This window comes from Solanum lycopersicum, chromosome 9 (assembly GCF_036512215.1).
Source record: "Solanum lycopersicum chromosome 9, SLM_r2.1".
In the NCBI taxonomy this organism is placed as follows: domain Eukaryota; kingdom Viridiplantae; phylum Streptophyta; class Magnoliopsida; order Solanales; family Solanaceae; genus Solanum; species Solanum lycopersicum.
Window position 1 is genome coordinate 68705204 of NC_090808.1, and position 12189 is coordinate 68717392.

A 12189-nucleotide genomic window follows, 5' to 3' on the forward strand; every position below is an offset into this window, starting at 1 on the left:
TTTTTTAATTTTTTAAAACAAAACCAAACTAAATGGAAAAGATAATTGTTGGTTTGATTATTATCGATTTCGTTTAATTTTCTGGCTTATTCAATTTGAAAGTGATATTTTTTAAGACGTATATATCTCAATAGTCAAAACACTTAGTGCATGAATAATCCAAAAAAAAACTATTATCGATTCAGTTAAGCAATACTAGAGTTATCATTACACAAACAACGCGATTTAATTAAGAAAAAGTGGATCGATCTATTCTATGTCAAGTATGGTAGGTATAAATGGTTTTTTGGTGGTTCCGATGATGAGGGTTTTGGGTAAAGATGATGACGAATAGGTTAAATGATTAGGTGGGCGGATTGAGTTGATTAAAATTAGATAATATAAGTAAAATCGTGTTTGTTGATTTGAGATTTTTCATCCAATTGAATGATACATGTGAGAAGTTTGTAGATAACGAGGGTAAAAATAACTTTATTTTAGTGGTAAGAATATATTCAACTAATAGATTAAAATCGAGAGATACTTTTTACGTTTTTTTCCGAATTTAAATTAATCGAACTTATTGAAATTTGAAACAATAATAGCAAAAGTTCATTTTTCCATGTGACTTTCACGTGACCACTACATATCTACCTGGCAACTTCTCCTTTCTCTTTCTCTCTCCTCTTTTTCTCTCTCTAAAACGCTGATCATCTACGATGTTCCCACGACTTCTCTTCCTCTCACTGCAATGACACCTCGCCGGAGTATCAACACCGCCGGCGTATCAATCCTACCGTATCTGCCGAATTCACTTATTCAGCCACCGTATGCTCCGCCGTTGTATCAATTCTGTTTTTAAAAAATAAGCCCTACGATATGGTTAACAAACGCGTTCCCGATTGGCTCAACAGCTCACTCTGGTCGTCTCCTGGACCACAACCTTCAGTTCAATCTCCATCTTCATCGCCGACGCCGTTAAATGAGGATGACAACCGGTCTACACGTTCAGCTACTAAATCATCTACTGTTACTGTTAACGCCGTTAAAGCTGGTGGTTCGGCTAATGACGGAGAGTTAACGGTCGAACGGCCTGGTTCAATGACGGCAGCCCCGGCAGTGGTTAGAGCGGAGACTAGGCACGGGCCTCCACGCGCTAAAGCGGAAATTAGAGATCCTTTGAGTAGTAGTAGTAATTATCATAGTGATGATGAAAATGGAAGTTCCGCTAGTAGTACAATGACGTCTGCATCTGCTGCTGCTGCAGCAGCTATTTCGTCAGCTGAGGATATTTCTCGTCAGGCTCAGCTTTGTCAAGAGGTTAATTCGATGTTTTGGTGTCTATTTGTTGGTTTAGACCTATCTATGGCATCTAAATTGCATGTGATTTTATGTAAATTCGTTTTAATACTGTCTGGAATTAATGTTATCTCGTTGCTTGACTGCTTAAAAAGTCCCCAAATTTATTGAACATTTGAGCAAGACAATGTTATGTGGAACAGAATAGATAGTGAGATATCATCTAGTTAATCCAAATTAGCTTGGGATTGAAGCATAGATGTTGTTATTGGTGTACTTGTTTTAGAAAAAAAGAAAAGCAATCGTTTTTGTTTGAAACATATGTGGATATTAGTTGGAAAGGTAATTCTTTGTCATATGATAACTGAACACTGATTATGATTGATGAAACTGATTTATTTGGAAGTAATAATTAAATTTGAGAAAGAAAATCAAACCAAACTGGCTATAATCCTAATATAAGCAGCTCATTTCGGAATATTGAAGTTCCATTGTATGGTGGTTCTCCATTCTTGTTAAATAGAGTATTCATCAGCTTTTTCTCTTTTCATTTTTTTGAATTTAGTTGTCAAGAAAGATTATAAACATGGGAGAAGTCAGGAGGCTAGCATCACAAGGGATACCAGATGGAGCTGGCATTCGTGCTACAGTGTGGAAGGTATAAGATTTGCTTGTCGAGACTTATTTTACGCTGACACATATCCCGGACTTAATACTCCTCTGCTCATTTCGGTGGAATGTGTCTGACTGTACAATGGTGTAACTTCTTATCCAAACGTTTTGTTGATAAGAAAAGGTTTTACCTTGGATGAGTCTCAGTGTGTAGTTTCCTCCTAATTGCATGTACTTTGTGCAGCTGCTATTGGGATATTTGCCGACCGAGAAAGCACTATGGCCAACAGAGTTGGTTAAAAAGAGGTCTCAATACAAGCATTTTAAAGAGGAGCTTTTGGTGAATCCTGTAAGTTCAATACTTGTTGCTAATGCAATGATTACAGTCAAACACGTTAAGTTATTTTTACTAGTTCCTGAAATGTTGTTATACCATTTGTCGGTATTAAAGAAGATGCTTTGCTAATTGGAACTGTTATAATTCTGTATATCTGAAACTATGGCTGCAAGGTTTATCCTTGGCATGATGTTATTGATGAAAGTCATGTTAATGATCCGTTGATGCTTGCACTTCTTGCAAGTTCTCAGAGTTTTTGGTTCTGTAACAATAAGGGCAAGTTATTTGACATTTCTTCCATGTTGACACATCCTCTATTTGACTTTTATAAATTTTAGATCCTATGTGAGAAGAGAAAATATCCACATATACTAACTGAATAAAAATTAATGTTCCCGTTGAAACGACATCTTGTTGAATGATTTATTTTAGTGTTTTTGTTTTCTTTTTTTGGGTCTTTGAACCCTTGCAATAGACATGTTAAGACAGATAAGCTTAGCTAGAAAATGTTATGTATCATTTTCTTGTACAGATATCATACTGATCGTGTTAATTGCCCCCATGATATTGTTTGGTAGTCCATACTAGAAAAAACTCCACTGTGAAATTGACTCAGCGAGTTGGGGTTGAATTGGAAAACATGATAGAAGCTCTCTCATGGATCAAAATCATGTATGCTATTTGGGTGTTAAAGCGTACATTGTATCTTCAGCACTTTCTTGGTTCTTTTGTGAAGGCTCACCTATATTAAAAAAGTGGTGTTATATATCTGGTGGATTTACTTATCAAAATATATGTGGCAAATTACATGAACTTGAGCATTGCTTGTTTTCAAATGTTCGGTGTCTGAATGTTAATATGGCTAGGCAGTCGGAGATTACGAGGAAGTTGGAGAAGTCGGTAATACTTGATGATGAAGGAACAGTTATAGAGGACAAGGGTGCACTCCCAAGATCAGAGATACCTCAAGGAGAGCATCCTTTAAGTCTTGGGAAGAATAGCATATGGAATCAGTTCTTCCAGGTACAATATTTATTCTTGTTCTTTTCCATCTTTCACCGCAATGTTTACATGGAGTTCCTTTTAGATCATAACTGAGGGCTGTTGTTATCACCAGATGGTTGCGTTTGTGTAATCAAATTTATACATCCTTGTTTTATTTATTCCTGTAGACGTTCTTCCCTAGGTTTTTAACTCTCACTGATTATACAATTCATTATTAGTGTGGTTGTGATGGGCTCAAATGAGGGAAATGGATCAATTGCTTCTGAAAACATCCTTCTCTTTGTTCTATAGAGAATTAGAATTGCGAGTTGATAGTGGGATTGCCTTGGATGCAAAACTGGAACTAGTTGGATGGAGTAGATAAGTTCCTTGTTAATTAAATAAACAAGTAAATACCCCTCCCTAAGCCGCAAGAGAGAAATCAAAAGTGCCAGATGGGGAACCCTCCCCCCCCCCCCCCGTCACATGTGGCCAAGAGGCAGACAACAGAAACTCAAAATAAATATTTGACATGCTCTTAAGGAAAAGAGCTCCCCCCCCTTCCTTTTCCTGTCCCGCGCTAGGTAACTTTATTGAATATCCAAGGCAAGAATCTTCTGCTTTATGGAGTTAACTCGTGTTCTGCTTTTTGTTTGTCTTGAAGCTGTTGTCAAGTACCATTCGTACATTACACCGGATGACTGTTAGCATTAATGTATCTTCCAACATGAGGTGTCTACCTCCAATTATCTGACAGTTGTTTAACATTGAAGTGACTACTAAATTCTTCTACGTGATTTGCTTCTAGGACACGGAAATAATTGAACAGATAGATCGAGATGTCAAGCGCACACATCCAGACCTGCACTTTTTCTCTGGGGACACACCATTTGCAAAATCTAACCAGGTAAATTCTAGCCTTCTTGACTTGAGAGTTAGTACAAATCTCTGTTGATCACCTAATAGTATATCTTGTGTTATCAGGACTCTCTGAGGAATATACTCATTATCTTTGCCAAACTCAATCCTGGTATAAGATACGTGCAAGGGATGAATGAAGTATTGGCTCCACTATTCTATGTATTCAGGAACGATCCCAATGAGGAAAATGCAGTAAGTGATGCCTTGATGCTGGACTATATTTGCATTAGCTATGTTTTGCAGATCATAACTTTAGAGACATATCAGCTTTGTGACCAAAGATTTCCTGAATATGTTGAGAGCAATGCTCTGAATTCTGTTATGCTCCAGCTTTACCACTGTTGATGTCAACAATCCGTTCTATGCACATGTCCTCCTTTCTTTTTGTTTGCTTCTCTTCTATTTTCTTCCTCATAAGGGCTTAACTGTAGCAATACTTTGGCTAGTAACACTATTTCCATTGTCAAAACGTATGTTTAGAGACTTATATTAACACATGTCGTTGGAGAGCACATGCCAAAACTACTTTGATATTGATCCATTTCCCTTTATTATGTTATTATTGCATTCTTCCCTGATTAAAACCATCCCAATATTTCTTCCCTAACTTGATCAATCCCTAAGAAAATTTGATTGCAAAAGTTATAGCTTTCATCACCTAAATAGTTTCATACTTCAAGATGTGCCTCCCTCGCCACATCAAGAAAATGGAACTATGCATATTAGTGTCTCTCGGGGATGGTTGAGTAGTTGAGGCTAGTTGAGGCATAGAGTGACAATCTGGTGATCTTAGGTTACATCACTTAGTTGGGTTGGTTTGAAAAAGTTGAATAGCTGAGTTTGAAACTCAGTTTTTCTATTTCTCGAAGAAGTGTTTGTTTTTTGCTTTTGAGTTTTGCCACACAAAAGAAAAAAGAGGGAACAAATTATCAAATCTTTCAAAAAGTTGAAACACCATCCTTGTGTAATAAACTAATCAAAGTCTTACTCATGTAGACGGTAAGCAGAACACTTTATTTACTCCTTACCTTCTCAGATAAGTTTCTAATGCTTCGTTGTTTGTATTGACTTCTAATTTGTTTATCAACATCTTCTTTCGTGTAAGTGGTGCAAACACACTCTTGCATCCTGCCCTATTTCCTAGGCTAATGTTACAAGATATCAGTTATTCATTATTAGATCTTGTTTTGAAGCCTTTTTCCTTGATAATAGACCTTCCTATAAAGCCTTGTGCCTAAACTTTGTTATACCAACTAATCGTGTGTTTTTCAAACAGTAAAAGTGAATATAGTTTTTGACTGTTTTGAAAGATTTAGCTTAGATATCTTCACTGTGGAACATCTTTTCGAGCGAAATAAAAATATGAGTATCAAACCCAAGTCATACTTTTTCTGACAAATACTACCTTAATGTAAGCCTGTCTGCTCCCACCTTGTTGGGCGGGCAGATGTTGAGATAAATGATGATTACATCTGTACAAGTTATTCTTTCAGCTTTTTTCTGGATTCAAGTGTCAATGTTTACAAGTTCAGCTCTGTTTATCATTTTCGATTTGCAAGCTATGCAGGCATCTGCAGAAGCAGACACTTTCTTCTGCTTCGTGGAGCTATTGAGTGGATTTCGTGATCATTTTTGTCAGCAACTTGACAATAGTGTTGTTGGAATTCGTTCTACAATTACAAAGTTATCACAATTTCTGAAAGAACATGATGAGGAGCTCTGGCGGCATCTTGAAATGACAACCAAAGTAAGATCTCTTTTATGAATGGAAATACTTTCCTTGATCAAAAAAGAAAAGTAAGATCTCTTTTATGCTTAACTTTAGCAAGCTGCATTTGTTACCATGGCTAAAAATGTCAGCATTATTCCTCTCTGATTGGTAATTATGCAACCTGCAAGTTGACACAACCTAGTGACATATATATCATTTTGATTGTTTAGAGGATGATGAATGTCATTCTAACTTATTGTTAGAAGCCTCAATGCCAACAATAAGTGTGATCTCTTTTGATTTGCATCTTCTCGATGCCTTTAGTGACAACTTCTTACTTAAAAAAAAAGTCTTGCCTACAAAGTAATAATATCAGGTTATACATTCACATTTAAAATTTAAAATTTGAACTTTGATTTGTTAACTATTAAACGAAGATGCAGAAGTTAAGGACTTGTCGACCTAAAGATTACTTGTTTACGGCACCTTAGTTTCAATTGAAGATGACTGCTTATACTTAGGAGAACTCACATTTAAGCTCAATGCTTCCATGAACGCGTTAACCTTGTTCGCTATGAAATGTTTCCTTTAAAATTTAAATGAACAATCATTCTGCTTCATCGAAGTTTCTTGCACCTTTTAGATATTCTGGGAAACTAACCTGACATGAGAAGAATTGATTCAAATTTATCTTTGTTGTTTGTCTTGTTGATGCATCATGTATTCACTATTGAAGTAACTGGTAACCTTCTGCCTCTATAAATAGGATTTGCTGGCCTAAATGTTGCATGCATGTCTAATTTAAATCTATATATCCTGATAGGCAGGGGCGGAGACAGTAGGGCCCCTTCGTCAAAAAATTACACTGTTTGTACATGGTTAAAATTATTTTTTATGTATATATTGTAGATGTTGAACTCCCTTCAGCTTTTTCTTGTGTTTACTTCTTCATATTTTGAACCCCATAGTGAAAATTCTGGCTCTGCCATTGCTGATTGGGCTGTGCTTTTTAGGCAACTGTTTTATGCCCCATATTTGTGTGCCTGTGCGTGTGACAAGACATCTGTGTTTTTGTGTAGTTCCTTTGGCAATTATTGCTTTTACTATTGTACTGGCATATGAGTGATGAAAAAACTGACTTCTTTATATTACCAATTTCAAAAATAAATAAAAATAACTGACTTCTCTTGTTTCTGTCTTCACTTGATGATGTCATAGTTAGTTCTTTGTTATTAGTGATCTTTATGTGCCTGATGTTGCGTGCAACAGGTGAATCCACAGTTCTACGCATTCAGATGGATAACACTTCTGCTAACACAAGAATTCAACTTCCCGGACAGCCTGCTTATATGGGACACACTACTAAGTGATCCTGAAGGACCTCTGGTGAGACATCCTGGAAGTAATGCACTTTTATACTATATTAGCATGGATAAGAACTTTTTTTGCATGAACTATTTGCTTCTTCAATTATCTTCCTTTCAATTAGTTGGGACTAAGATTGAGGCTTAGTCATGTTGCTACCCTTACCTTAGGTCTTCTTGCTGAGTTTGATTATTTTCGGTGTTTGAGAACCCCATATCTTCTTAAAAGACGAATTATTTAGTGGTTGGAATGAAACTGGTCAAACCAAGCGGAGTTGGATATTGAGGATTCTTACAGCCAGCCTTTATTTTATTTAAAAGAAGGATTCCTACTGCTGACTTCACCTAGTTTGGGATAGAGGTGGAGTTATTGTTGTCTGCTAGTATATTTTTTGGTTTATTTCCCTTGTGATGTATGGACATGTTATCGGAGAAGAGAGGAATTTGAAAATCCCGGATTTGATGGTATGTCTCAGTTGTCAGACTCAAAACACAAAGAGATGGTCATGCAGCAGTGCGGTTGGGAGTGTTTTTGGGGGCAGTTAAGGGGAATTTAAATTTTCAACCAAAAGGCTTCAACTTGCATGGAATCTACCTGTCATTGCATTTGTAAAGCTGGCGATTCCACAATCATGGGACTTTCATATCTGCTGTATGTAATTTGCCATCATGATTTGAACTAAAAGAACTTACGAGTGTCGGACAGAAGTACAAAACCAATACTTTATAGCATCTTGAACATTTACAAGGTTATGTTTCGTGGGTTCAGTGTGGTCAGGTCGACAGAGTGTTTTTGGGGTGGTTTGCGTTGAAGTGAAGAGAGAAAGGAATAGGGAGGAGGTTATGCAACCCTGAGGCTGCGAGTTTAGAACTGCACCACCAGGGATTTCTCAGTTATTAAAAAGAAAAGTCGGAATACTCAAATTTTTCTTTAACTTGCAGGAAACGCTGCTTCGAGTCTGCTGTGCTATGTTAATTATTGTTCGGAGGCGTCTACTTGCTGGGGATTTCACTTCTAATTTGAAGCTACTCCAAAATTATCCATCCACAAATATCAGTCACCTCCTCTACGTAGCCAACAAACTACGCGTTAAATCAGTCTAAATCTGTCAAAGCGGAAAAGAGATTTTGGTTGGTCCAGTCTAATTCTTTGTATTTCTTGGTGTTGTGATGTAAATGTCTCGTCAATTCAGTGGTAGGCATCTGCAAACTCCCTCCCCCTCTCTTCCCTTCTCTCCCAATCATTCGTCTTGCATTTTGTTCTCGTGTTTACGCTTATCAGTGAGTGTTAAAAGCTGTTGTTTTTTGGCTTTGGAAATATTTATTGTATTCTCAAATGCATTCCTCACAAAGGCTTTTGCACAATTTCAACTCTGTTGGTGTTAATTTACACAATTTTCCTCATAGAAGAAGCATTCACTCAGCTGTTTCTTTTTACCAGAATGCTTAACTGGAGCACTAATTGTCCTTTTAATTTTTTTGCCAAATTGGTACACTTTCACTGGTGATCTTAACAAATGTCTAATTTTAACAAAAATCACAAAATGTACATGCAATTTTTTTCAACCAATAAAAGATTTTTCTTTTTCACTACACACGTGGTCATCAATAATTTCAACATCATAGCTTTGCCACTAAAGAATAATAGTTATTTACGATTACTCATTATTTATCCATGAATGTCATGCACAACAAAAAAGTAATATAAATGCTAAAATATATAGTTCTTTGACACTAGATAAAAGATTATAAAGGAATAACCTAATAAGTTTGATATTATCCTTTTTTTAGTCCGCTATTTGGTACGCACATTCAGTGGCGGAGTCAGAATTTTCGGTAAAGAAGTTTAAAATTTGAAGAAATAGACATACGAAATTTACTATATGTACATAAAAAAAAAAATTTAACCATATAAAATACAATATAATTTTCTGCAAAAGGAAATTCGGAACCCCCTAATGTTAAGGTGGCTTTGCCACTGGATACATTGGACGACTCTGTACTCAAAATGGGTCGAACTCGAGATGTTTTGATTAAAGAAGAAGGAATACTTATCACTTCACCATAATCGTTTTTGGTAATTTTTCCCTAAATAACTTCTTTTTTTAAAAAAAACATTTGAAAAGAAAAACTATAAAATAAATATATGTGAACAAATAAAAAAATAGGGATATTTTCTAATTTATAGTCAATTTTTTTCCTTTAAACCCTAATATCTTCACCTAAACCCTAAACTCCTCTTCCTCCTCCACAGTTCTCTCAATCAGCAGCTGCCATGGTGATTTCTCTATCTCTAATAATTTTGCTTTCGAAGTTGATACATTTGCTTAGTTTATTGAAATTCTTCATCTTTTTGTTTGATTTTTCTGTTCTAATACACAGTTAATTCTGATAGTTTTGTTTTCTGTAATTGTAGGCAACAGAAACTGTGAACCCAAAAGCATATCCTCTTGCTGATTCACAGCTTACAACGACCATAATGGATTTGGTTCAACAAGCTGCTAATTATAAGCAGCTTAAAAAGGGTGCTAATGAAGGTTATTCACTTTTTTACACTTCATATTTAGTCTTTAACTTTAGTTTTGTGGTGGTGGGTAATAAGCCAGAAAGATTGTTACTTGTATTGTTTTGGAGCTTTATTATATGGTGTTTTGGTGAAGAAGTTACTTTTATGTTATGAGCGTTTAACTAAAATGGACAAAGTTGGTTTGGTTTCATTTCACCTACTATAAAAAAAATTAGGCATAAAGATTTGATTTTTCCTGCTTTATGAATTGGTAATGTGTTGCTCCTCATTGTACTGCTTAACTGAAAGAGAAAACTGTGTTGTTCTTCTGTTTCAGCTACAAAGACACTAAACAGAGGAATTTCGGAATTCGTTGTCATGGCTGCAGATACTGAGCCTCTTGAAATCCTTCTTCACCTTCCGCTCCTTGCCGAAGATAAGGTGATTTACATTTTGCCTTTTGCTCTTTTCCTCGTAAAGTTTTCTTCTTTACTCTTTTTTGGTGTTGTGGCTCCAATAGAGGTAATGAATACTAAGGGACTCTGGTTATTGACATTTTCAAGGGTTGTGTTTTTTTACTCTTTTGTCTGTATTATGAGGTTATATTGTTCTGATTTCAGACTCTTATGGAAAATGGAATCATGTGTTTGTTATGCACATCACCCGTTATAAACTCGTCATTTTGAGGAGTTTGTATTAAACTAGAGTCCTATAGCTGCTTCCTGCTTTATTTCTATGATTTAGCTTGTAATATTTCTGCTTCGCTTGAAAACACAACTAAACCAACAAGACCAAGCCTGACCAAGCATAGTCTTCCAATGTCTTGGCATTTTCTATCGATTCCGTTGCATGGTGTCAAATGCTACCAGTTTTCGATAGTCATGTTTCTTGGTTCTGACTCAAAGATTAGGTAGATGCTGCAGTTTATCAGACTTCTGTTTCCTGCATATAAAATTTAAAGTTTTTAGGTGTTCTTTAAAGTAAGATCAACAGAAAGAGACTAGTTTTCAGTATAATGAGGTAACTAATTGTGATTTGAACTTTGATGTTCACCTAGCACAATGCATACAACCCATGTGAGTACTTTCCGGCTGAACCAAATCCATGGGGGCAAGTTTTATGGCATTGTTACTCTGCGAATAAACAAAAGAAATGGATAACATATACAAGCTAATGTACTTTACTTATGCATGGGGAATGCTTTGGAAGCTAAAAAGGAAAAATACTTTCCTTTGGAACTTGTGTCCGGTACCTGCAGTGGAATCCCGATTAAAGGGGATAGTGCTACCTACTAGGATATTTCCCTACCTAGGGCTCTGATGGGAGATCTCTACTTGAGAATAGAACATCTATATCTTGTTAAAACTATACAGTTGCAAGGGATGCCATTATCAGTATAAGGGATAAACTGACCTCTTTTACTCAAAGTTATTTATTTGTCACTTTATGGCTTTTATTGTTTTTTAGTTATAGTTATACCTAGAATTGTCTTCCTTGAACAACTATATGAGAATTATTCATGTCTTTCAACTTTTGGTACACTTTTCCATCACCAACATTGTTCTGGACTACTGTGTCGTCTTTTGTTTGGTGGTGATTATATTAAGATTCTTGTTAAGTTAAATTGTTGCATTCGCACCATAAACCAAGAGATGGACTTCTTGAATTGACATAACAAGGGAGTTTTGATTCTAACTTCTTCGTTTTATCAACACTTTCAGAATGTGCCGTATGTCTTTGTCCCTTCAAAACAAGCTCTTGGCCGAGCATGTGGTGTTACCCGTCCTGTGATAGCTTGTTCAGTGACGAGCAATGAGGGAAGCCAGTTGAAATCTCAAATACAGCAACTAAAGGTAACATCCCAAATCTTTTTCGTCTTTGTCACATCAACAACCACTTCCCCTTGCGTAAATACTCAAATCGTTGTTTCTCTTCTTATTCAGGATGCCATTGAGAAGCTCCTCATCTAAATGTTGAGCCTTCTACAGCATGATGAGCCTTTTGAGGCTTGGACTGAAGTAGTTGCCGTCCTGTTAGCGCCTTTTTTTAATCCTTGTTTCATTTTTGTTCGTGAATCTTACAATCACTGTTCTAAGAGTACCGATAAACACATGAAAATTTAATATCAGGTTTACGTTACAGTTAAACTTGAGTTTTATTATATCGTCTATATCTAGGGATCGTAAATTGTAATGAAGGATCCTCTTTGCTTCATTAAATTTTGATATTCTTGGTCTCTATGCTTTTCTATTCACATGCATTATAAAAGTTAATGAATTTCTGTATTATAAAGTTTATACTGAATTGACAAATGTTTTTTTATAAATTGAATTTGTAAAGGAAAAATGAAGATTTCTTGTTAAAAAAAGGACATAAAACTAAAGATAAATTTATGAAGGATAATAAAACCAAATCAAGCTATTTGGACAGCAATTAGCATTTGCACATTGGACTAAAGCTATTTCTTTTTTATTTA

At 35.8% G+C, this 12189-nt stretch overlaps 2 protein-coding genes across 2 annotated transcripts; both read left to right on the forward strand.

The window, feature by feature from the left end:
- Positions 1–605: 605 nt before the first annotated feature.
- LOC101267352 (uncharacterized) lies at positions 606–8619 on the forward strand. Its single transcript, XM_004247817.5, has 9 exons — positions 606–1299; positions 1844–1936; positions 2135–2239; positions 3098–3250; positions 4020–4118; positions 4196–4324; positions 5700–5879; positions 7113–7229; positions 8150–8619. The coding sequence occupies exons 1-9, from the start codon at positions 859–861 to the stop codon at positions 8309–8311; spliced, it is 1479 nt and encodes a 492-aa protein (XP_004247865.1). The 5' UTR covers positions 606–858; the 3' UTR covers positions 8312–8619.
- Positions 8620–9327: 708 nt separating this feature from the next.
- On the forward strand, positions 9328–11949 carry LOC101267649 (uncharacterized). The gene is made up of 5 exons (XM_004247818.5): positions 9328–9485; positions 9624–9744; positions 10051–10154; positions 11435–11566; positions 11657–11949. Exons 1-5 carry the CDS (start codon positions 9483–9485, stop codon positions 11681–11683), a joined length of 387 nt encoding a protein of 128 aa, XP_004247866.1. The 5' UTR covers positions 9328–9482; the 3' UTR covers positions 11684–11949.
- Positions 11950–12189: the final 240 nt, after the last annotated feature.

What these genes read in the sequence shown, in the direction of transcription:
- LOC101267352 (XM_004247817.5), top strand. Translation starts at nt 859, where the DNA reads ATGGTTAACAAACGCGTTCCCGATTGGCTCAACAGCTCACTCTGGTCG. An exon ending in ATCTTGAAATGACAACCAAA is followed by an intron (nt 5,880 to 7,112) that starts GTAAGATCTCTT and finishes TGCGTGCAACAG; the next exon opens with GTGAATCCACAGTTCTACGC. An exon ending in GTGATCCTGAAGGACCTCTG is followed by an intron (nt 7,230 to 8,149) that starts GTGAGACATCCT and finishes TTTAACTTGCAG; the next exon opens with GAAACGCTGCTTCGAGTCTG.
- LOC101267649 (XM_004247818.5), top strand. An exon ending in TAAAAAGGGTGCTAATGAAG is followed by an intron (nt 9,745 to 10,050) that starts GTTATTCACTTT and finishes CTTCTGTTTCAG; the next exon opens with CTACAAAGACACTAAACAGA. An exon ending in CTCAAATACAGCAACTAAAG is followed by an intron (nt 11,567 to 11,656) that starts GTAACATCCCAA and finishes CTTCTTATTCAG; the next exon opens with GATGCCATTGAGAAGCTCCT.